Source organism: Dipteris shenzhenensis, chromosome 20, assembly GCF_047967505.1.
Source record: "Dipteris shenzhenensis isolate YYH24624 ecotype China chromosome 20, Dip_SZ_1.0, whole genome shotgun sequence".
NCBI classification, from domain to species: domain Eukaryota; kingdom Viridiplantae; phylum Streptophyta; class Polypodiopsida; order Gleicheniales; family Dipteridaceae; genus Dipteris; species Dipteris shenzhenensis.
Window position 1 is genome coordinate 2963775 of NC_141615.1, and position 25966 is coordinate 2989740.

Sequence of the window (25966 nt, forward strand, 5' to 3'; positions counted from 1 at the left end):
GTTGGGCCCTGCATCCACGGTGGGTGCTTGGAAAGCTTTCATGATGCTTCCAGAGGATCAGAGAGTTCGTTCAGTTAGTCACCTCAGAGGAAGTGCAGCCAGGATGCAATAGATAGATGCATTTCGGAGTCCACTTGGTTGGGGGCTTTTATGAGGATAGGTATCCCTCTGCAGGTTATAGCCTTGCGGGATGCACATGAGGATACCCTTGTCTTTCAGGTTCATGCAGGAGGCAGACTCCATAGATCTTCAGAGGACATTCTCTTGGAGGCTCCTTTTCAGCCTGTCAGGATTGCAGGATACATGGAGATGGGTAGAGACTCACAGTGGTATCTTTATCCAGACCCCGTTCTCCTAGCTCTTGGATCTTGGAGGCTTTGGTTGTATGGAGGTTCCCCTATTAGATCCTTGCAGTGGGATCCTGCACATGGTGGAGGAGATGTTACAGCCAACTTTGTGAAAGAGCACTATGCCTTTTTGTCTTGCATTTTAGATTTTTGAGTGGATAGTCTAGATACTACAGCCACTCTTGAGGATGACTCGTCTGCTGTCTTGACTTGCAGTTATGACCCTTCAAAGGATGCATGCTCTTTTAGTGTCAATGAGACACTGAACACTTGTATTTTGATAGTGGTGCTTCTAAGCACATCACTTCTAAGAAGATCCTTTTTGCATCTCTGCATGCACCACCTACTATAAAGAAGGTGACATGTGCAAATAATTCTTCTTATTCAGTGTGTGGAGTGGGGGATATCATACTTACATCCACGGATGGCACAGATTTTAGAATTACAGATGTTCTTTATGTGCCATGTATAAAGTAGAATTTGCTTTCAGTGTCTTCTCTCAATCGAGGAGGATGAAGGTCATATTTGATGATGCTAAGTGTGCAGTCCGAGACAAAGAGAATGACTATGCTTTGATGTTGTCTGGTACTTTGTATTAGGGTCTTTTTCAGCTTGACATTTATGAGAAAAGCACTTTCAGTGAGCCCTCCCACTGCTACGATGCAGAATGTGGAGTTATGGCATGCAAGATATGGGCTCATGAGCTATGGTAGCTTGACGACACTTCAGAAGCATGCTATGGTTAATGCATTGCCTTCTTTGGAGTCACCTCCTCCTCATGCATGTCAGGGATGCATCCTTGGCAAGATGCATAGATTTCCTTTTTAAGAAGGATGGTGCAGTAAGAGCTAGTCGTTAATTACAGCTCATACACAGTGATGTCTGCGGTCCCATGAGGACACTTTCTTTTGGTGGTTATCTCTATTATGTTACATTCATAGATGACTTCATCAATTATACTTGGGTCTATGGTCTTAAGAAAAAATCAGAAGTATTTATGCATTTCAAACACTTTGTGGCTATGGTTGAAAATGAGACAAGACTCAAGGTGCAGACACTTCGCACAGATAGAGGGGGGGTGTATATGTCTCATGAGTTTGAGATTTTTTTAAGGAGAAAGACATCACACATCAGCTTACATTGAGGCTTACACCCCAGCAAAATGGCAAAGCTGAGCGCAAAAATTGCACTTTTATGGAGATGGTTAGATGCATGCTTACTAGTAAGAAGTTGCCTCACAGGTTTTGGCTCGAAGGCCTTATGTGTGCCAATTATGTTTTGAATCGGGATCCCACAAAGGATTTGAAGACAATCACTCCCTATGAGGCATGGCATGGGAGAAAGCCTTTAGTGGATCACTTCAGAGTTTTTGCTTGTGTTGCATATGCCCACGTGCTTGTGGAGTTTCGACATAAGTTGTCAGATAAGGCACTAAAGTGTATTTTTGTTAGGTATAGTGCACAAAGCAAAGGCTATCGTCTCTACAATCCTGCTTCTCTCAAGATTTTTGTGAGTAGAGATGTTTTTTTAGAGAATTCAGCACATACACATGCTGAATTTACTATTCTAGCTTCTTCAGATGATGTTTTTGAGGGGATGCTTCCTATAGCTTTTGGTTCCCCAGCTGAGTCTTATGCAGAAAATCAGAATTTACTGCAACCTCCACTTGATCCACATCCCCCGATTTAGCCACATGCTGATTTTATACCTCCACAGGATGTGGATGAAGTTGTCAGGCAAGAGATTCAAGAGATACATGCAGCCAAAACAGTTCCGAATTAGTTGCTACAAACTCTCACGGAGAGTAGGCTTGAAGCACCTTTGCCTGGCAGGACTCGTAGTGCATTAAGGCACGCAGGGGGGGCTCTTTTTGTTGAGACAGCTTATGCAAATACTCTTCTTGATGAAGAAGAACCTGACTCTTTTAAAGAAGCCAAGGATAATGTGCATTGGATGCATGCCATGCACAATGAATTGCAGTCCATTGAGAAATCAGACTTGGAATGTTGTGGATTTGCCACTAGGAAAGCATGCCATTGGTACCAAATAGGTTTTCAAAGTGAAACGGGAAGCCAGATGGGTCCATTGATAGGTACAAGGCAAGGCTGGTTGCCAAAGGCTATGCACAGAAGAAGGGCATAGATTATGAGGAGACTTTTGCTCCTACATCTCGGATGACCACCATAAGGTCAATTATTGCCATGGCTGCAAATTTTGTTTGGAATGTCCATCAGTTGGACATAAATACAGATTTTCTTAATGGGGACTTGAAGGAAGAGGTTTATGGCAAACAACCTCCTGGATTTGAACTTTCTAGCAATGCACTTCAAGTTTGCAAGCTGAATAAATCTTTTTATGATGCATTTTTGGCAAGTAAGGGGTTACATAATAGTCCCACGGAAAGCACCATCTACATCAAGAAGGATGGGGGGGATATTTTGGTCATCATTCTTTATGTAGATGACATGCTGCTCACAGGGTCAAATGAGGAAATAATTGCAAATTTCAAAGCTGAGTTGAAAGCTGAATTTGACATGACAGATTTCGGCATGTTAAATTTCTATTTGGGGATCCAGTTCATACAAGACAAGCGTGGCATAGTTATGTCTCAATCCAAGTATGTGCAAATGCTCTTGGATAGGTTCAACATGCATGATTGTAAGGCTATAGCCACTCCCATGGAGCCGGGGCTGAAGCTTACTATGTATGATGCAGGTGAATCAGTGGATGTCACACTTTACAGCCAGGCTGTTGGATGCCTCATCTATGTGAAGCTGAGTACAGGGAAGCTTTCACAGCGACAGTTGAATGTGTTTGGCTGCGTCGTTTTTTTTTTTTCATTCAAAGAAAGGAACCTTCTATTAATGCTTGAAAGATTTTCATACAAGACAACAGCCCCGAAGGTGCTGAGTATGGAAAAAACCAGAAAAGGTTGAAAGAAAAACCGGCCTACCACCCAAATGTTCCAAGCCGTGATGCTGGCTACCACCTCCCAGACACTAGGAGGAGGAGCTAGAGTGTCAGGGGGGACAACCTCGTGGAGTGCGATCCTCTGGATGCTCTGACCCAGTATCCGGTAGGCTGGGGAGATCTCATCAATCTGAAACGCGTGTCCTCCCTCTGTCAACCAAGCCACCATCCCCCAGGTGTAGTCTCTATGAAGACTCTGCATACGTGTCATGATCCTGAGGGCTCCCATCCAGATCCTCGCTGCGCTATGGCAGCTCCACAGGCAATGCGAGATAGTCTCCAAGGCACCATCGGAGCAACAATGGCACTGCCCGTCCACTCGCATCTGCTCCAACCACGGTCCGATGGGCAAGCCTCCGTGGGCGGCCAACCAGAAGAAGTAAGAGATCTTCCTCGGCCGCAAGCAGGACCACAACCGTGTCCAGAACTTGGAGCGCACATCTCAGGGCACTCTGTGGGTCACCCAATGTCTCTCCCTCGAAGGGGTCCACCTGGACGAGTCCATCTGAAGCCTCCTGCAAATCCTTATGGTGTAGGAAAAGAAGGGCACCTCATCCACCTTCTTAGCTAGGCCGCCCCTCGAGGGCCAGAACCACTCCTCCCTCAGGGATCTACCCTCTTACAGCCAAAGGTGCCATCTAGAGGCATTCTGCTCTGAAATACTGGGAGGGTCAATGTGCCACTCCTTCCCCAAACAGCCCACCACTCTGATTATCTGCCAGTGTAGCCCATTAAGACTCCCATCCATCTCGGGGTCACTCTCAGTGAGTGGTTGAAATAGGCCTCCAGGTCCTACACGGAAGAAGTCGGGGTGCATGCTGCCACGCTGCATCAACATCCTCAAGGGAATACCAGTACGCGAAAACTGCCCCAACCATCTGCTGTCTCTCCAAACGTGAAGTCCTTTCCACCAGGATTCCTGAATGGCTAAGTCAATCTCGCCCATTCGCTGCCCTGCCCCTCGCAGATGCGCTAGGGCATCAAGCCTCGCCTCTATCTCCATAGGTAGTCTGCTCCAACGGCCAAAGGACTCTGCTGGACCACTATCCCACTGTGCCCAACCAATGTGAGTCCGCTGTCCGAGCATACGGCCCTCCTGATCTTTGATCTCTGGGTGCCACATAAGGGGCTAGTGCTCAAACTCCTCTCTGCATCTGGGCGTAGCACGGATGAGACCCCCTGCCAGTCTCTGCCATACCTTGTGAAGACTCCTCATTAGGGGGGAGCCCTTCCCCGTAAGGGGGGCCTCTGAGAAGATTCATCGATGTGAAGGCTGCCAATGTCCCCCAGTGCATGGAGTGTTCCTCAGAAGCCCTCGTTGTAAGAGGAGCTTCCAAGGCTCTGCACCTGGGGTGAGGCCACGAACCACCAACTTGCCTAGAAGGGCCCTGCTCTGCATCTTCGGATCAACGACACCCAAGCCTCCCAATGCCTGTGGCATGATCACTGTGTGCCAAGCTACTGGGGCCCTAGTGTTCCTCGTGCCATCTGAACTTGCCCAAAGGAAGTTCCGTACCAACCGTCAGAGCTACCCAACGCAACCTCTGTGAAAGCACCAGCAGGAGGCGATATACCAGGCCGTGGCAAGAAGGACCTGGTTTGCCACTAAGGCGCGACCTGCTAAGGAGAGTTTGGTCCAGCTCCAATAGAGAAGCTTGCGCTGAACACTCTCAAGGACCGGGGCAATCTGCTGCTATGCTGTAATATCAATACCCACCTGGCATCCGAGGTATCTCGTTGTCTGGCCCCACGATATTTATCTGAAGCCAAAGTCACTCCCCCACTCCCGAATCTCCTGTGTCTTCTCAAAGCCTGTGAAGAAACCTATAGATTTCGTCCAGTTAATCCGTGCTCCCGAGGCCTCACAATAAATAGCCAGGGCACCCATGACTCTCTCCAAACTCGCTATGGTGCCCTCAACATACAAGGCCGTGTCGTCTGCAAACTCCGAGTCAAGTAGCTCCTCCTCCTATTTGATTGGGAGCTTCAACCCTGTGAGACCCGCCACCTGTGATCTCAAATAGTAGCCCAAAGCCTCCACCACAAACAAGAAGAGGGAGGGAGCAAGTGGGCAGTGAGCGAGAGAGAGGAAAGGCCTCGCCTGTGTGTCCTCCGATAAGCATCTGGCTAGAGCTCCGTGCATATAGCGCTGGAACTCCTCTGACCCATCTGTCTGAGAAACCCAATCTGCCCATAGTGCCCTCCAAGAAAGACCACTGCACCCTATCGTAGGCCTTCTCAAAGTCCAAGAGAAGGACGGCTGTGACTCCTCTCTAGACCAATCCAGTGCCTCCCAGAACGTGAAGATGTTGTCTAGGATGCTACGCTCCTGGAAAAACCCAGTCTGTGTGTCATGGATGATGTCGGTAAGATGGGGCCCGTAACCGCAAACTCAAGACCTTGGCGAGGATCTTGTATGCAGTATCAAGCAAAAAGATTGGCCTCCACTGTTGGATGTTTGACCTATCTCCCCCTTTCGGGATCAAACAAATCCACCCCCTGCTCAAAGACCGAGGGAGAAGGCCTGTGTCAAAAATCTCCTGGTAAGCTAAACGGAAAGGGGTGGAGATAATCTCCCATAAGTTCTGGAAGAAGGCCGGAGTCAAGCCATCCTCATCCGGGCACTTTTGGGTCGAGAGAGCCGTGAGGGCTTCCTAGAGCTCCTCATCTGTGAAAGGCTCCTCAAGTTTGCTGCATAAGTCCTGTGAGACTATTGGCAGAACGTGATCCCAAACTAGCTCCCGGACCACAAGACCAGCTGAGATCATCCTCTCCGTCTGAAAGAGCTGGCTGTAGAAACCTGTGGTCATGTTCAAAATCTCATGTAGGTTAATGTGCATGATGCCCTTCGAGTCCCGGAGACGATATAGCTGTGTGCCTGCCGATTGGGGCCCAGTGGTCTAAAAGAACTGCTTCGTCATCTTGTCCCCCTGCTGCACCCATCGGGCCCGGGAGGAATGATAGGAGAACTCAGCCCGCCACATCTGCGTGTCCTGGAGCTCGAGACGCGCTCTCAAATCTGTCACTAAGCCACTGAGACACTGGGTCCTACTCCCTGAGCCTCTCAATGGAGGCGAGGTCTCTCCTCAAAGCCCGTTGTTGTTCCTGAAGGGTACTCCTCCGCCGAAGGGCGTGAGCTTGCATTTCCTCACTGCTCCTCTAAATCGCATCAGCCACCCACGTAGCCCTCACACGGTGCCGTCTCTGACTGCTCCCAAATCCCTGCCATGACCTGCTGAATCTCCTCGTCTTGCACGAGGTCCTCTGGAATGCGGACCCCCTTCTGGGGGAGACCTTGACAGGGCTGATCCAAGTGAAGTACCATTGGAGAGTGGTCTGACATCGTGGTACTTGCCAGAATCTCGGTAGATCCGCCTCTGCGTAGTGCGCAGTCCCCAACATAGAAACGGTCTACTTTGTCTAGCAATCCATTGTGTCTCCTTTGTCCAAAGGAGAAGAGAAGGCTGCCAGGTGTCCTGCTGAAATCTGGCTCTCTCCACGGGTCTCTACCACTGATCATGAAAATGAACTGCTCCCAGGCGCTACGCTCTGCTGCTGGCATCTCAGAAAAAGAGGCTCTCCCTGCTTGTCTCCCCCAAACTCCAGGTTGTTGAAGTCACCTCCAACAATCCAGGAGTCTACATCCAGAAGACACTCTGACAGCCTCCTCCAACAGGCCGTGCGGTGCTGTCTGTACGCTGGGGCATACACGTTCAGGATCCCCATCCTAGACTCTCCCATCCGAACTCCCATCCAAACTGCCATGAGCTCGCCTTGATCGTAGACCTTTGGGACCAAAGTCTGTGAGACTGAGATGCAGACCCCTCCACTCCGTCCTACCGCAGGGGACCACTCCTCTGGACCTCTCCTTGGGAGAAGTGATGTCGTCTGATGTCTGAAGCTGTTGGCTATACGAACACGGTCATGGAGCTCATGTACGTTCCAACTCGGGGAGTCGGGAACAAGGCTCTCCTGTGAGTGGGTGCCTGTCCCAGAAAGACTGCTTTGTGTGATTTTGTCGGGGGTTTAGAGGGCGAGTAGTCAGTATCTGTGCGTCGCCGTACTAGTGTGGATACCGGCTCAATACTGATCTTCCGTGCCCACTTCATCATGAAGGAGGCTTCCACCCCGAACAACTCCGCACACTTCTAGAGGGGCCAGAAGTGTGCCTGCTCCACCTTTGCCTCCAGTGGCAATTTGATAACTCTTGTTGCCAAACCACACACCGGCTCCTCGCGCGTGAAGCTGAGCTGAAAGTTCACCTCCGAACCACGGGCATACCAAAGGTCTAGTCCATGTGGCCCCATCCACTCATCCATCATGATGTAATCTGATTCCCCAAAATAGCATCGAACACCTCCGGGGACCATTTCTCCACCCCTGTGGAGGCAAATGGAAATCTCCAAACGGGGTGTGTCGGAGATCCCACTGCACTGATCAAACCCCCCTTTTGGGCCTGAAGGACCATGAGTGTTACCTCCAAAGGTAGAGGATAAGAGTCCGGAACCTCCAGATAGTTCCAGGGTCCTAACCTCCAAAAGTCCCACAGTAAGGGACGCCTAGGCTGGAGGTTAGGGGCCGCTGACTAGGAAGACGAGCCTCGTCCCTCAGGATCCCTCCCTAAACGGGCCTACTGCTGCGATGAGGAGGTAGAAGAGGGCATCATCGTTCCCTTGCCAGCTGGTAGGGGTGTCGAAGCGGGAGAATGTGCTGCTAAAGTGGAGAGGGGAACATCAGGAGAGGGAGTGGTGGGGACGCGGGGGATAGAGGGAGGAGGGCGGGTGGTGAGTGTGACTATAGGAGGGGGGGCTGGGGGGGGGAGGAGGGGACGGGGGGAACCCTAGAGGGGGAGGGGGAAGTGAAGAAGAAGAGGAGAAAGGGTCTGGGGGGGGAGGGGGAGGAGGAGGGACAAGGACCACAAGGCCCCCCTGCTGGTCAGGCTCGCCGGGGCTCTGGATCGCGGCTCCTCCACGGCCCCCATCAGTGTCCGCGGCTTCCGCCATCGCCGCATCTGGAGCTCCTGAGTCTCGCTGCTACTGTGCAAGGGTGGAATCGGAGGCTAAACCTCCAAAGATGGAGGAACGTCTGGCTCTTGCTACTGGAGGAGGTGGCTCCTACTGTTCCTCCTTCGAGGCCTCTTGGTCAATCCTGTCCCTCTCTCTGCTATTGGCCCTCTGCCTGCGGCGCTTGCAAGCCTACTTGCTTGGGTTCTTTTTCTTTTTAACTTAGGTCCAGTCCCCTTCTGAGGGGGTAACCCAAGGGGTCTGAGACTCCTGCTGCTCCTGCGTGAGAGGATGCTAGGACCGGGCCTGTTGACTCTGTCTACTCTGCGGAGGGGGGGGGAGGCGCACGAGGGAGGCCACGGGGGCAATCTCTGGCGAGGTGACCCATCCGTCTGCACCGAAGACACTGGCGTGGTAACCCAAAAATCTCCACCCTCTGGCGAAGTGTGCCTCCTTTAAGGGTCTCGAGAAGGATTAACTTTGGGAGGGACTTTGGGCTCTCAACCACCAGTTTGATCCTGGGGACTCCATCATCTGCTAAAATTGAGGCGGCCGACTCTGGCGGGGGCTCGAGCACTGTGCCAAATGCCCGACCAATGGAAGGGAGGATGGCTCAATACTCCTTGGGGAGCCCTGGAAGCGAAGTGTAACCGGGAAACATGGAACATGGTGTGTCTTATCCATGTTCTCCATTGTGAACCCATGATACCAAGGAAAGAGGTAAACAAGATGTGGGCCGAGGAGGATGGGGCTCTGCTCCACAAGTGTCGAGGCAGTGTCGAGGGAGCTCAGTTGGATGAGGAAAACGCCTCGTCCATAGATGGTGACCTCCTGGATGTGGTCTCCTTCTAATGCCAAGCTCACCTGGATCCACTCTTGCACGTGTCTTTGTGTAGGTGTGAGACCCACAATTCTATCAGTTATCTTTAGTCTCATAGACCTTCACGGTCTCCCGAAGACTTTAATAAACTTTCTTTATTTCTTTCTTTCTTTCTACCCACAAGCGCCTTGTCTCTGAGGGACTGAACTGCCTGCTGTACCTGTTGCTTGTCAGCTAGGAAAAGAAGAACCTTAATGGCCGTGGGATTCAAGGGTGCTACCATAGAGCCCCTTTGGCGAGACCAAGGGTCACCACCAAGATTTTCTTTCGCCTTAACAAGCGCAAATGCTCCCACTGCAGGGAGGAAGAAGAAAAGGGGAAAAAACGTCAGAGGGGGAGGTGGAGATGAGGCGAAGTGAGGGGGGGTAAGGACGGAAGAGGAAGGAGGGAGGCAAGGAGGGCGGAAGGCGGAGAAGGGGGGGGGGCGAGCTTGTGAAAGTCCATGTCTGTATTGATAATTATGAAGGCTTGTTATTAGAAGAAGGGGCCGATAAAAATTTATCCAAACTTAACAAATCCACATTCCAACTATAACATCGTATACAAGGCATTTGATTCTCGTTAATGTGTCTTTTATGATATTTACACAAAAATCATGTTTGCCATCAAATGATACGTCCCTCAAGCCTATCATGCTCATGCATGTTTTTACAATACATAACTAAAGCTTTCAATGCTAAAGAAAATATCTCAACACATTGGATGACAATATAAGATATACTATAAAGCAAGAGTATATTTAAACATAAATACTTTAAGTTTTTAAATATGTTTATTATCGATATTTAAAATATACTTTTGTTGTACATTGCAACATTCATTGTGAATCCTACTCTGTAAGTTAAGCGTCAGGGTGGATAAGGCAATGGAGGCATGAAATCGGCGATCAAGTGTTGTCAGCTGCTCACTGGTGCGGCCCTGTGATGTCTCCAGGTCATAGCGTTGCACCTAACAAGGGCCACTGTAACTCTAGTACCCCCGTTGGTCGGGCTTTGACTCTGAACAGAGAGGGGATATCCCCAAGTGTAATATGCGCGTCAATCCTCTGTTTGAGATGTTGGGTCGCTGGCTCTGGGTCACGATCATGTTGAGGCCTCGTCTCGTGGGGTCCATGTGATCTGGCAAGAAGAACTGCGTAATAGAGCTCTGAGAGAGATCTGCCAAGGAAGAAGTTTGCTCCTATCTCCGTGATGATCAAAGTATCCTCTTGCAATGCCTGACTACCTCTTGGATGAAGCCCGCCAAACATCTCTGGTCTGGGTAGGAGAGGAAAGGGGACAAAAGCCCAAAGCTATCTCTAAAGAGGTAGTAGAAACGCCCTCGGATCTCATAGTAAACAGGGCACCTGAAGATGAAGTGCTCCTTTGTCTCAACCTCCTGCATGTCACATAATGTGCATATGTGCCTCTCCCTAGGTAGGCCCTCTGCTCTGCCGCTCTCGATACAATGTCTATGTGAAGAGACCCAAAACTGCCCAATAGAGATCCTCAGTGAGTGGGGTAAGTGGATCTGCGTGTATCCTAGTGGGTCAATGAAACCCTCCTCTGTGATGTGCAAGCAATGATCTTTGTAGAAGTTGAGCTTCACTGGGAGTTTGTTCGCTCGGTCCCAAAAGAGTCCGGAATGTGTGTAGCCACTTGGCACTACTCGTTATATGCAGTGGTTTAGATGGGAGAGAGGCCCTGCCTCCTCTGTGAGATCTTGGAAAGCTTTCATAAAACTTCCAAAGGAACACAAATTACAATTGGTAAGTCAAGTCATAGGAAGTGTAGGGAGAATTCAGCAAATTAATGCAGACATATCTATGGATTGGGTTGACAGAGATGGCTGGCTTGTCTCTTGCTCTACTTGGATTGGGGCTTTCTCTCAGTGATAGGTGTTCCAGTTCAGGGTCGTTGCACTACGATAGGCACATGAGGATGCCTTGGTCTTCGATGTTTAGACAGGGGGCAGGCTGTCTAGATCTTCAGATGACATTTTGTTGGGAGTTCCTTTTCAACCTCTCAAGATCTTAGGTTATGTGGACTCTGGAGTATGGCTCGGATTCACAATGGTATCTGGATGTGGAGCCGCTTCTTCTCTCTTTGGAATCGTAGAGGATATGGCTATATGGAGGAGTCCTTATAAAGCTTTTGTAGTGGGACCACAGAGAGTGGAAGTGGATTGATGCAGGGCACTATGAGAAGAGAATTTCCTTCTTTCGTTACATAGTTAATGATGCCAAGAGATTTCAGCTCATTTGTAGAGGTTGGAGGCCTTCTAGAGCTCCTCATTGGGAGAACTTTCATATTTCTGCTGATTTGCATAAAGTTTTTTAGAGGAGACTTTGGAAATCCCTCGAGAATAGAAAAATTACGCTTTTCTTTTGGTTTTCTATTCCTTAGGGATTGCAGTGAGCTTATGGAGGTCCAGATGAGGGCAGACTCCACTTTTCCTCGTTGCCATTCTGATGTGGAGACTATTCAACGTTGCCTATGGGATTGCATACAGGCGAGGGTTTTATGGAAGGGGATTGCGAGGATTTACAGTATGTTTCCTTTTTTGTGACCTAGGCCTTAGGTCTTCTATAAGAAGCATGACTCTTCTTAGGCTCTCTCAATACGGTGACATTTAGCTGAGTCATGCTCTGTGGATGATGTTCCCTTCTCAACTTCAGGCCTGTGCTAGCTCTATGGATTCTTCTTAGGACATACTGGCGAGTATTTCAGCATGGCATATCTGGAGAGCTAGATGCATAGAGGCCTTAGATGGATCCTAGGTTCACCCTTCTCACACTTTGGCCATTGTTTGGATAAATATTGTTAATACGCTGGTGGCTATTTGGACGAGCATGTAGGGGATCTCATGAGAAGCTTCTTCTAGGAGGGCTATATTCCTTAGGGAATGGAGCGGCTCCCCTTTTTTTCGGAGTTCACAGTAGGGTTGAGATGGCATATTAGCCTCAGCCTTGGTTTATTTCTTGTTCGCTCTGAGGAGCTTTTTATTGGCCCCTTATAGGGTTTTTTTCATGCTTGCATTATGTATCTCCACCTTGATCTTGCTTTTGTGGGGTTTGTTCATACTTAATAGAAGTTCTTTTTTTGGGTAAAAGAAAACCCTCTCTCACTCTACAACCCTTTGGCTGGTGGCTGCAATAGCCAAGGTAAATATCAACCTGGTACTATCCATCCAAACTTCACCTATGGAAGGAGAATGGGGTTGTATGCATCAGATGAAAAATCCTTCCAGGTTTCCTATCCTGGCAAGCAAAAGTCCTCTAGCATTGCCTTTGGAAGTGCAAGCATACCAAGATTATTTGGGCAGTGATTGTAGGGTTTCTGGATAGATTCATCCCTTCCACTAAATATCTTACTTGGGGTTCAGTAGCCTTGCTATCCTTGATTTGGACTCATGTATTTTATGACAGTGTGGAATCATCATGGACTATCAAGTTTTGCCATCGTATTATTCATCTATGTCTCATGGATACTGTTCTAGTTTTCGAGTTTAGACCCCCTGAGCACCAGTGATCCAAGCTATAATATCACTTCCAGGCACATCTGCAGAGCTAGATGCACAGAGGCATCAGAGAATGCTAATGGCTAATGGATGAGAATCCAGGGCTCTTCTACGAAACAACTGAAAAGAGAAGGGATTACCTTGGAGAATAAAGACAAAACCACTTCTTCTTTGAGTCCGCCTATGGAATTTTTAGTCACCTTCTTGGCTTTTTCATTCTTCACATGGTGTATTGATACTTTTCTTGTATTCATGTATTGCTTCTTTGATACCTAATAAAAAAGAAATCTTATAGGGGGGGAAAAAACTCTTCTATGTGCATGCCCTTGTAATAGGCCTTTGTTTTTATAATTATCACCTAAGTGCTCAACCTTTGAAGCCTGATATTGCAGTCCTTTGCTAAATTCTAACTGACTGGCCTTTGTCATTAAATCTTATTGCTTCATGAAAGCTCTCATATGTAGACATGATGCAATCTTGCTTCTCATGCTAAAACAGCCCAAGTTTGTTGATGTGATGTACCTATAGCAAGTGTCCATTCGTGATGCTATTGCGACTCTTTTAGTCGAGGAATTGGAAAGTATATTCATTGATTTGGTCTATGAAAAGAAAGAACTTATTTGTACCTATCATCAAGTGAAGCTTTTATAAGAAATGCTTCTTTGCTAGTAGATGGCCACGATCGATCTCTATGTTTCTTGCAGGATTTTGCTTCCGACACTGCACCTCTACTAAGGATGCACATGGGGGAATCACTGCTGGATGGTCTGACATGGCTCTTCAGTTCTTATATTGGCTTACTGCTGAAGGCAATGCCAGGTTGCTGCAGTGAAGACAATAGTGTAAAGAAAGGACACGACAATCCACAAGTTCAATGTGCAGAAAAGATTGATCAACAAATTGCCATTCTTGGGAATGCAGCACTTCTTGCAGAAGATCTATTTCCACGTGCTGCATTGATGGCACTAACAGGAGGTCAGAGCAGTTGCAGAGAGCTTTCAAGATTACCTAGTGTTCAGTTTCAGGACTTCGGTGACTGGGAATTCCATCTGAAGCAGGCTGTGATGAAATTACAAAGTCACTTTTCAAAACACCAGCAAGAATATTTTCTCAACAATTGTTATTCCAAAATTAATGCTGAAGTCTATTCAAGTTTTCAACAAAGTAGTGAAGACCATTTTGCTCAATCTAAAGAATGGATGCCTTCTCCATTTTATGAGGTTTTAAGCTTTTCCTGTTGGACATTTATATCATAATTTTATGCACATTTTATTTGTATGTAGAACAATGACACAAAATCAGTCCTTTTTTTTTCAAAGAAAGGAACTTTCTATTAATGCTCAGAAAAACCAACCATACAACTCGCTGTCCCTAAGGCCTGGGAAATAAAAACAGAAAATCTGGCTGAAAGAAAAACCATTCTATTCCAGAGAACCCAACTCACTGCCTGGAATCTCTGGAATAGTGGCTACACCCACCCAGGGAGGAGGACTATACAGCCAGTGAATCCCTCGTGGCAAAATGTAGAAAATGCATGCAGACCAAGGCTTGCAGAAATGCTCCCACATTTCAGCGGTCGCTCTAGAATCCAATGTCCCGTGCTCCCAAGTGGCGTGAAGGTGTAGATGATATCCTGCTAGATGGTGACCAAAGTGGCTGTGGTGGAACTTGGTGCTCGCCCATAACTAGCCACAATCTGAAGGGATCCCAACCATATCCTCTGAGCACTGGGGCAGCTCCATAAGCAGTGCCAGATCGTCTCCAAAATTCCATCCATGTAGCGGTGGCATTGCCTCGTCCACCCGCATCTGCTCCAGCCACGGGCCTGTGCGTAAACCCTCGTGCGCAACCAACCAGAAGAAATAGGAGATCTTCCATGGCCCAAGCTGGACCATAGTCAAAGTCCAGAATCTAGATCTGACCTCCTGTGGCACCTGCTGCCCAGCCCAATGTCTCTCCCTCGAAGGAGTCCGCTCCAATTCCTCCATCGGAAGCCACCGTCCTATCCGTGCTGTGTATGAGAAGTCTACCTCCTCTACTTGCTCTGTGTGGCCTACTTTGGACAGCCAAAACCACTCCCCCGGATCCCACTGGACCTACCCAAGTGGTTGGCCCTCCTAGAGCCAGAGACACCACCGGGGGGCATCTTGATCCAAGATGCGAGGAGGGTTAATGAACCACTCCTTACCCAACTGTACTACTAGCATGATCATCTGCCAATGAAGCAAATCCAAGCTCTCATCCATCTCTGGGTCTCCCTCAATCACTGGCTAGAGAAGCCCTCCTTGACCCCACTCTGAAGAAGTTGGCCTAGTTGTTGCCACGCCTTGTCATATTCTGCAATGGTACCCTTGTCCTAGAAACTGACCCAGCCACTTGCTATCTGCCCAAGTCTGAAGTACTTCCCATCACGACTCAAGAATGGCTGCATCTATCTCCCCGCTCAGCCTCTCCTCGTTCTCTCTTTCTCCCGTACCACAGCCGTACCTCCGTACAGCTTCTCCTGTACAGCAGCCGTACAGTCGTACAACCACACAACACCCTGTACACCCGTACCTCTGTACAGTTTCTCCCGTACCACGGCCTCTCCATCCGTGCAGTTGTACAACCGTACAGCCTCTCCCGTCCGTACCACAGCCGTGTAGCCTCTCCGTCCGTACAACCGTACAACCTCTTCGTCTGTACAGTCTCTCCCGTCCGTACCTCCGTACCACAGCCTCTGTCCTTCGTCGTCCGTACTACCTCCGTACCTCCCCCCATCAATACCTCTCCATCTGTCCATACCTCCCGTTAGTCTAGTCCTAGTCCTCCCTAACCCCGAGTTGGGCTAAACCCCCAACCCAACCCGAGGGTTAGGTTAAGCTAGGGGGTTCATCATACATCCAACTATGGCCTACCCTCTCCTCCAAGTCCCCCTCAACTCCTTCAACATCCATCAGGACTCGGTACTCTATAGTTGCATCCATGACACCCTCTCCATATGCACGTAATTACCAACAAGAAGGCTCAAAACGACCCATCCTCGGGCAACAGGATCAGATTTTTTATCTGCAGTAGGCAGTGAGAGAGCTACGATTGGAGTTGGTAGAAGTAAAGGCCCGACTTCACATCCTGAAAGGGCCTGGTAAGCAGGCAGTAATTGATGAAGCTGTAAAATCTTGTAAGGATTCCCCCCCTACCTCGTAGCTAGTCTCTACAGTCAAAGATCTTGTTCACACTGAAGTACAAACTGCTAAGAAGGAAGTGATTGTGGAAGTGGACAACAAAGCACCTCTATAGGAAGCCTACTCCACATCCCAAAAGAGCTAGTTGGGCCACTGTGCCACTGTTCCTAGCCAATGTGATTCCGCTATCCGAGCATGAGACCATCCTGATCTCCAATCTCTGGGTGCCAAATAAGGGGCTGATGCTTGAACTCCTTCCTGCAGCGTGCTTTAGCCCTAATGAGCCGTCCTACCAGTCTCTGCCAAATCCTGAGTAGGCTCCACATCAATGGGGAGCCCTTCCCCGTGAAAGGGGCCTTTGAAAGCATCTACCGATGAGATTGTTACCAGTGGCCACCTATTCCTAAGAAGCCCTCGCTGGAGGAGGAGCTTCCAGGGCTCTGCGCCTAGGGTGAGACCACACACAACTAGCTTGCCTAGGAGGGCTCTGCTTTGCATCTCCGCGTCAATAATGCCTAGGCCTCCTCGGGCTTGTGCCATGATCACTTCCTACCATGCAACACTAGATCTTGTATTCTTTGTGCCATTCTAACCTCCCACAGGTTGTGCACCAGGGTCATAAGCTGCCCCGTGCATCCTCTATGAAAGCACCGATAGGAGGCTATGTACTAGGCTGTGGTGAGAAGGACCTGGTTCACCACTAGAGCTCTGTGTGCTAGAGAGAGTTTGGCCAAGCTCCAGTACCAGATCTTGTACCAAACACTTTAAAACTGGGGCGATTTGCTGCTCTGCTGAATTACCAATGCCCAACTGGCAGCCTAGGTATCTCGTTGCTGCTCCCATGGAATCCAACAAAAGCCAAAGGAATCCCTCCTATCCCGAACCTTCTGTTCGCCTCACAATACATAGCCAAGGCTTCTCGTCCATCTCCAAGCTTGTTGTTGAGCCCTCCACATAGAGGGCCTTGTCATCTGCGAACTTTGAATCCATAGCATCTCCTTTTTCTGAATCGAAAGCCCTATTGCGGTCAAGCCTATTGCGTGAGAGCACAAAAAATAACCTAGCCCCTCAGCTATGAAAAGGAAAAGGAAGGGGGCAACGTTGTCATACCAGTCGGGAAAGAGAAAAAGCTTCCCCGGTGTGGCTACCAATAAGCACCTGGCTAGAGCTCCCTACATAAAGAGCTAAGACTCCTCTGATCCATCTATCTGAAAAACCCAATCTTAGCATAATTCCCTCCAGGAAAGACCGCTCGACCCTGTCATATGCCTTCTCAAAATCTCAGAGAAGGATAGCTAGAGGCTGCGAATCCTCCCTAGCCCAATCCACCACCTCCCAAAAGGTGAATATGTTGTCCAAGATGCTACTCTCTTGAATGAAACCTATCTGTGTGTCGTGAATGACGTAGGACCCGTGCCAACCAATGAGGAAGCGAAAGTGGCCGTATCGAGGCAACCAAGGACAAGACCTTAGCTAAGATCGTGTATGAAATCTCCAAGAGGGTGATTGGTCTCCCCTGGCAAATATCTGATCTGTCTCCTCCCTTTGGGATCAAGCAAATCCAGTCTTGGCTCAAGGATTGAGGAAGGAAGCCCATGCCAAAGATCTTTCGGCACGCCAATGAAATGGGGTGTGTATGAGCTCCCAAAAACTCCAGAAGAAGGCTGGGGTCAAAAGCCATCCTCCCAAGGAATTTCCAAGGTGGGAGGGCCTTGAGGGCCTCCTAGAGCTCCTCAGTGAATGGTGCTTCTAGCTATCTGCTCAAGCTCGGCGGGACTATTGTCAAAACTGATCCCACACGGCCTCTTGGGCTACTAAACCAAGGGAGACTCCTCCTCGTACTGATAAAATTATGTGGTCATCTCAAGAATCTCTTGAGGGCTTGTGTGCATTTGCCTCGCAAGTTACGTCCCCGCTGAGCGTGGCCCAACGGTCTGGAAGAGCTGTATGGTCTCTCTGTTGCACCCATTTGGGTCAGGAGTATTGGTATGAAAACTCGGCTTGCTGGACCTCTGTGGCCTGGAGGTCACTCCTCATGCTCTCAAAGTGGTTGCGAAGCCATTGGGAGCCTAGCTCGTACTCTCTAAGATGCTAGGTCCCATCTCAGAGCCCACTTTTGCTTCTGCAAAGCATATCTCCGTCAAAGGGCCTAGGATTGGAGCTCCTTGCTGCTCCTTTTGTATCGCATTTGCCACCCAAGAAGCCCACCCCTCCTTTGGCCCACCTTTTGGCTGCTGCCAATCTCAGCTACTACCTCTTGTACCTCCTCCTCTTGAAGCAGATTGTCTTGGATGCAATCCCCTTTTGGGAGAGTCCGCAGGTGGGGCTACTTAGGTGAAGCATAATAAGAGAATGATCTGAGGTCGTAGTTCCTGCTGCCCATGGAGGCTCCTCTATGCAAAGCCCAATCCCCAATATTTTTTTTTTCTAGAAAGGAAACTTCTATTAATGCTTGAAAATAAAACCCTGGTGCTTTCAGTCTCCATAAAGAACTGAAATAAGCAGTAAATACAAAGGAGAGGCTGTTAGAAGAAAAACCCAGCCTGTTCTCAGGGCACTGGCTCACTGCCCAGGTTTCCTTTGGAACAAGGGCTAACAACCGGGGAGGTGGTCTATACATCCAACAGATATCTCCCAGGGAAAGAGTGTAGAAAGTCCCTGCAGGCCAAACCTTGCAGAAGTGGTCCTGCCTTTCGGTAGTCCCTCTCCAACCTGGAGTGCCACGGTCCCAAGTAGCATGCAGCGTGAAAACATATCTTGCCAAATGGCCACAGGGTAGCCGCGGGAGTTGTCACTTGGTGCCCCATCACCTGGCTGCAAAAACGAGCAACCCAAATGTTCCAAGTGATGATGCTAGCCACCGTCTCCCTGACACTATCCTCTGGTGAGAACTCCGTTGGTGAACAGGTGGGTGGTGCTGCATCAAAGGCCTCTATCCGAAAGATCTGTTGTCCATGGATCCTGTAAGCTTGTGACATTGGGTCAATGGAAAAAGCATGCCTGCCCTCTGTAAGACACACTACCATCCCCCAAGTGAAGTCTCTATGCATCCGCTGTGTGTTGGCCACAATCCATAAAGTCGTGAACCAGATTCTCTGCATAGCCCTGCAGCCCCACAGGCAGTGTGGGATCGTCTCCACCAATACTCCTCTACACAACAAAGGCATATGCCATCGACTCGCATCTGCTCTAGCCATCAACCAGAAGAAATAGGAGACCGTGGCCTCAGGCTAGTCCAGAGGCGAGGCCAAAAACGTGAGATGACCTCCTTGGGGACATCCTGATCAACCCAGTGGCACTCCGTGGACAGGGTCCAAGCTGTGGCCTCTAACTGTATCTAACGATCGATGCGATCATGTAGGAGAAGAAGGGCACCTCCTCCATTCTGCTGACTCTCCTACACGTGCATGCTAATGCAAGTCACGGAGAGGCCATCCCTCCCAGAGCCAAAGGCACCAAACTGCTTCCTTTGGTCCCTAGAGACTTGTGTCCGGGTCTATGTGCCAGGCCTTGCCTAGTCGGCCTAAAACCGTGATCCGCTGCCACTCTAGCCCCCACAAGTCTCCCACGTCCCCACCATCACTGTTCAACTCCATAAGAGGCCCTCTGGTCCCACCCAGTAGAAGCGGCGGCGGCAAGAAAGGAGAGTCTCTTGGAAGAAGGGGATCCTGAGGGGCACCCCTGTCCGCGAGAATTGACCGGCCCAACAAGGTTGGGTCTAGGGCGAATGAAGCCCCTCCCACGACAAGACGGGGATCGCTACCTCAATCTTTGTCATCCAGATGCCTACCCCTCTCAAGTGAGAAAGCGCATGTGTCCTAGCTGATGCCTCACACTGGAGCTACCTCCACCAGACCCCAAAAGACCTCGCCGGACTGCTGTCCCACTATGCCCACCCTCCGCTATCTTAGCATATGCCCCTCCAAATCTCGGACCTCTAGGTGTCACATAAGTGGCTGACGCTCAAATTCCTCCTTGCAGGATGGGCTGGCCCTAATGAGACCACTAGAAACACGTTGCCAGAATTAAAAAAGGCTCCTCATCAAAGGAGAGCCCTCCCCCATGAGGGGTACCTTAGAAAAAATCCATCTGTGTGATTGCTTCCACTGCGCACTGGTGTGGGCGGTGTTCCCAAGGAGCTTGCAATATAGGAGTAGTTTCCAGGGCTCTGCACATGGGGTGAGACCCCTGACGACCAACTTGCCCAAGAGGGCTCTGCTGTCAGTGATACCCAAATTACTTGTGAGACAGAGGTAGAATCATTGTATGCTAGGCGACTCTAGCTCTGGTGTTCCTTGTGCCATCCGATCCTGCCCAAAGAATATTCTGCACCAAGCGACACAGCTGCCCCATGCAGCCTCGATGGAAGCACCAACAAGAGGCAATGTACCACGCCATGGCGAGGAGGACTTGGTTAACTAGCTCTACTTGCAAGAGAGAGTTTGGCTAAGCTCTAGTATAGGAGCTTTTTGCTGCACTCTCTCTTGTACCGGGGCAATTTGCTACTCTGCTATAATATCTATCCCAATCTGGCATATCCAAGGTACCTCACAGTCTGTCCCCGCGGGATCCATCGAAAGCTAAAGTCTGAACCCCAATCTCGAACCTCCTGGACTGCCTCTGAGCCCGTGAAGAAGCTAATGGATTTGGTCAAGTTAATTCAAGCCCCAGACGCTTCGCAGTACATGGCTAGAGCGCCCCTAACCACGTCTAGGCTTGATGCAGTACCCTAAAAAAGGGGGTTGTGTTGTCTGCGAACTCGTTTAGAAGCTCCTCTTCCTGTATGATGGGGAGCTGCATCCCTGTGAGACCTACTGTCTAGGAATGCAGGAAATATCTAAGAGGCTCAGCTACAAAGAGAGAGAAAGGGAGCAAGAGGGAAGCCCTGTTGAATTGATCGAGAAAGAGTAAAGGCCTCCCTCGTTTGGCTGCCAATGATTATCTGACTGGAGCTCCCTGCATAAAGAGCCGATACCCCTCTAATCCACTTGTCCGTGAAACCCAGACACTGCATCATGCCCTCTAGGAAAGACCACTCCACCCTCTCGTAAGCCTTGATTGCGACTCCTCCCTGGCCCTATCCACTGCCTCCCAAAAAGGGAAGATGTTGTTCAGGATGCTCCGCTCCTACACAAATCATGTCTGCGTGTCATGAATAATGTCTGGGAGGATCTTGTATGTGGTATCCAGCCGGGTGACTGGTCTCCACCGGCGAATGTCCGACCTATCCCCACCTTTAAGGATCGAACAAATCCAACCTTGACTCAAGGACTGAGGGAGTGAGCTAGTGTCGAAAGATCTCCTGATAGGGCAGGCGAAAATGCATGCTAATGTGCTCCCAGAAGCTCAGGCAGAATGTTGGGGTCAGGCCATCCTCCCTTAGGCACTTCTGGGGGGGAGGGCCTTGAGGGCCTCCCTGAGCTCTGGGTCTATGAACGAAGCCTCCAAACGTCTGCTCAAGCTCGGCGTGACCACTATAGGCACTTGCTCCCACAATGCCTCATGAGCTATGAGGGTTGCAGGGGACTCCTGCCTGAAACAACTGTCGATAGAACTAAGTGGTCATCTCTAGGATCTCCTGAGGATCCAAGGATCATCCCCTGTGCATCCCGTAGTCTCTAAAGTTGTGTCCCTGTGGAGCGAGGCCTAGCCATCCTGTCCCCTTGCTGAACCCATTTGGCCCAGGATGAATGATACATAAACTCAACCCTCCGAACCTCCGTGGCCTGTAGAACTAGTCACCCGGCCTCATGGCAGTCTCAGAGCCATTGAGAGTAGGTCCTACTCTTGGAGTCTCTCTATGGAGGCTAGATCCTGCGCCTGAGCTCTCGCGCTCCTGGAGAGCCTGCCTCGGTCGTAGGGCCTGAGACTAGAGCTCCATGCTGCTCCTCTGAATCGCCTTTGCAACCCATGCTGCCCATCTCTCACTGGGCCCGGCCTCCGACGGCAGTTGCCAAATCTCCGCAACTACCTGCTGGACCTCCTTCTCCTTCAAGAGGTAGTCGAGGATGTGAATCCCCTTTTGAGGGAGTCCGGAGCAAGGTTGCTCGAGGTGAAGTACAATCGGGGAATGATCTGACATGGTAGTGCGTGCTAGGATGCCTATGAAGCCACCCCTGTGTAACGCCCAATCACCAAGATAAAATCTTTCCATGGGCTTTAACAAACCATCATGTCTTCTTTGACCAAAGGAGAACTACAGACTGCCCAGGACTCTCATAAACTCTGCCTCTCGCCAAGGGTCAATGGCAGCGTCCAATGTCCGCTACTACTGAAAACGTGTGCTCTCAAATCAAAAGGAAATCCACTGTTTGACCTACCACTGCCCTCTGCAACTTCTGGCAGAGTATTAGATACTGTGGTTGGCTCCGTGTATGATCATGTAACCCGTGCACATTCCAACTCACCAGGGTCCAACTCATGGGGAGGGGGAAGTAGAAAACAAGGCCTATCTGTGCTTGGGAGCCTGTTCTAGGAAAACTGCCTTCTGGACTTCAAGGGGGGTTTGGAGGGTAAATAGTCCATGTCTGTCCGTCGACCTACCAAAGTGTCTACCGGCACAATGCCTACCTTCCGTACCCATTGCAACATGAATGAGACGTTTACTCCAAACATCTCATCACACTTCTGGATCGGCCAGTAGTGTGCAAGATCAAGTACTATCAGTAGCTCATCTGATCTCTTATATATCTGACTATCACAAGACCATATCTTTGCTATGCAGTAAGTTCATTTGCATAGTTTATGGCAAATCCAAAACAGTCTCATTGGAATGCAGCCAAGAGAGTCTTGAGGTATCTCAGAGATACAAGACAGTTTGGAATTGAATACAGAGGAAGTCACCCAAGGTTGCATGGATACTATGAAAGTGACTATGCAGGAGATCATGAGGCCAGGAGATTCACACAAGGATATGCATTTTTCCTTGGTCAAGGTGCTATATCATGGTTGTCAAAACAAGCAGCCAACTTTTTCTTTGTCTTCAACAGAAGCAGAATATAGGGCACTCACAACAGGTGCATGTGAGGCTATATGGCTCAGAAGACTATTGTCAAAAATATTACTTTGATGAGTCAAAGCCAACAACAATATACTGTGATAATCAATCAGCTCAAGCATTAGCCAAGAATCCAGTATATCACTCCCGAACAAAGCACATTGATGTCAGAGAACACTTCATCAGAGAAAGAGTGTTATTTGGTGACATCACATTGCAACATTGTGATAGCAAAGAGAATGTTGCAGATATCTTTACCAAACCACTTGGGAAAAAGCTTTTTGAGAAACAACGACAAGCTCTTGGTTTGACTTAGAGGAAGGACATTCCCATTAAAGGGGTGTGATGGAATGCAATGTTCAGTTCTTCTTCCATTACCCATAATCATCATCTTGAGGGAAGGCCTACTTCATGATGTTGATCTTGAGGGAAGGCGTTGAGGAACCATCTCAACATCATGTGTTATCATATGTGCATAGCACTAACACATAGAGTGCTAAAAGGCACAAGGGTTGGAAACCCTAACTCTAACCCTAAAGGGGTTTGTATATATTCATTCTTTTTAACTAATTCTAGTATATAGTTAGTCATTTGTGGTGTGCTCTCTAGTTGTGCCCTCTCTCCTCATTTCCACTCTTCTCCTCTCCTCTCTCCACATTTGTTCAAGTAGCGTCTAAATTTGATGCAGATTACTTGGATATAAGTTACTCTTGACAGAACTAAAAGAAGTGATGGAGTGTAAAGGTAAGACACCAGCAGGTGAGGAGGGTCTCCTTGTTGAGTCTTATGATTGCTTTTTACTCGGTCTATGGAATGGATTCTCTAGACAAGGGATTCGTTGACCACAAAATAATACAGAACTGATAAATTTGATCCCTAAAGGAAGCTCTAAGGAGGACCGAAGAACTGGAAGCCATTAAGTATGCTCAATACATCCTACAAGTTATTTGCCATGGCCTAGGCAGTCCATCTTAGAGACAATATGAAAGTATGGATCAAAAAGGAGAAAAAGGGATGTATAAGAGGGAGGAACATTTTGGAAGCTATAACATTATGGGAAGGATTGGAATTGGAAAAAGAACAAGGACAGGACACATGTTTTTTGAAGGTAGATTTTGACAAAGCTAATGACATAATGGAAAGGGGGTTCATTATTGGCTCCTTGTAGGATATGGGAATAGGCCCAAGTTTTGGAAATTTGTGGAAGTGTTACTCATTAAGGTGGGAGAGAGGCAACCAGAGAGCGTAGAGGCAGAGGCAGAGAGCTAGGGGTTACAGCCAGGTCAAGGCAGCAGGGTGGGGAGCAGCAACAGCTCAAAGCCATTTGTTGTACACCACATGACAGCCAATACAAGAGGTTCTCCCATCGGAATCCCAACAGTTATTCTACAAAGCATTTTTCGAGAATACCAATATTTTTCTCCATTAGATCTGTCGATGTGGAAGACAGTGTGCCTCATTATAAAGGATCCAGTAGCTTAATTAGAGCGTGTAATTCACACTAGAAGGGATTTTCAAAGACCCAGAGGCATTACAACCCCTATTTGCTTAGAGTTTGATAAGCGGGATTTCTTCTGTTCCTTTCAATAATGGGATAAGTTTAATGACTCCTTCATTTGACCCTATCTAATTATTAATCCACGTGAATGATGTATCCATATAAACATCAATCAATAATGTCTTTCGGCCCGTTCATCTTGTGAATGAAGCTTGTTCTCTTGGTTACTGCAAACCTTTCATTTTTGTGAGTCTAAATAGTAGCATACTGGAGATTCTGTATGCATAACATCATAATTTACCTAAAGCAATACACATTTGTCCAGGAACTCTTTCTAAAGCTGAACGAAATAAAAAAGGTTGCAGAAAAGCTTTTGCCTGCAAGACATCAAGTAGTGTTATTACCCTTGATGAAAATCACAAAGGGTGTGTTATTACAATTGAAAAACAATGACAGCTTCTGGAAAGCTATTGAGGATTGTAGGAGACCTTTGAGGCCTGAGGGTTGTGTACAAGTGAGTACTAACAATTGAAAATTTTGTATGGTCCAGAAAGAAGACAGTTTTCTTCTTAAGTCTTTCATCTGCTTATTGTTTCTCCCTTTTTTCCCCATATAGACAGTATAATGGTTTCTACTGGTTTCCTTTCTACAGTTTGTCTTTGATCTACACTTTGTTATGCAATTTTCATCGAATGGTGGGTATTCTTCAAGGTCGCTCCGTGAAGTTGTCTCAGACTTAATTTGTCATGTTCAAAGTATCTATGCAGAGAATGAATGTGATCCACAAAGGTATGTTGAATTCGTTCTGAACCAGCAGCAAGAGTGAAGCGTTAAGACACACCAAATTTCAGTTTTGAGCTTTGTTAACCAATTAAACTAGTCAGGTTTGACGACATGGTCTGATTGTACGAATATCACACTGACTTTTGTATGGCTGAGACGTTTCTGTGCTGAGAAGTTTCTGCAGGATTGCTTTGTGTTCCCGAGGTATGTCTGCAATAATGGGTCATAAGCAGGGATCAAAGAGGAAATTCCACTGCAAAATTTGCACACAAGGTGTCTTTGAGCTTGTTGCTCATATATAAGGCATTGTTTTGTCAAGGGTATTCAGATCTTCTCATAGCAGACCATTATATTTCCCACACTAAGATATGTAGACACTTGTGGCCCGGCATGTTCTCTCTCTATGGGTGATCAGATACAGGATAATCAAATTTTGCCATCATATTTCCCACACTAAGATATTTAGAATCGCGTGATTTTCTTTAAGTATTTCTTGCATGTTCTCTAGCTAATCAAATTTGGCCCACCTTAGTGCTGGCTGGATTGTAAATCCATTGATGAAATGGGCTATTACACAACATAGAGAACTTAGCATTCTTTAGGAGAATCCTTTGTGTAGAGATAAAATTAGTGCGTGTGAGTCTCCATGGCACACCAAGCATACAATCTCTGCCCCTTCATAGGGAAAATGGAAGTAAAATCCAGATTAATTTGGATAGGATTCAATCTCGAGTTCAGATTTGCTATCACGTCAAAAGTAGCAGCAGCATTATGGATGGCATTCCTGGTCAGCCAGGCAGCAATTATACAAGGGGAATCGTGAGGA

General features: G+C 48.2%; 1 protein-coding gene across 1 annotated transcript in view; it reads left to right on the top strand.

The window, feature by feature from the left end:
* The window catches only part of LOC147889130 (exocyst complex component EXO84B-like), a 100374-nt gene that overhangs the window by 41944 nt on the left and 32464 nt on the right, over positions 1-25966 (top strand). Inside the window, exons 4-6 of the mRNA XM_087391987.1 lie at positions 13403-13918; positions 24683-24871; positions 25010-25146. Of these exons, the coding sequence (XP_087248113.1) occupies positions 13403-13918; positions 24683-24871; positions 25010-25146 (842 nt within the window). The remainder of the gene's footprint in view (positions 1-13402; positions 13919-24682; positions 24872-25009; positions 25147-25966) is intronic.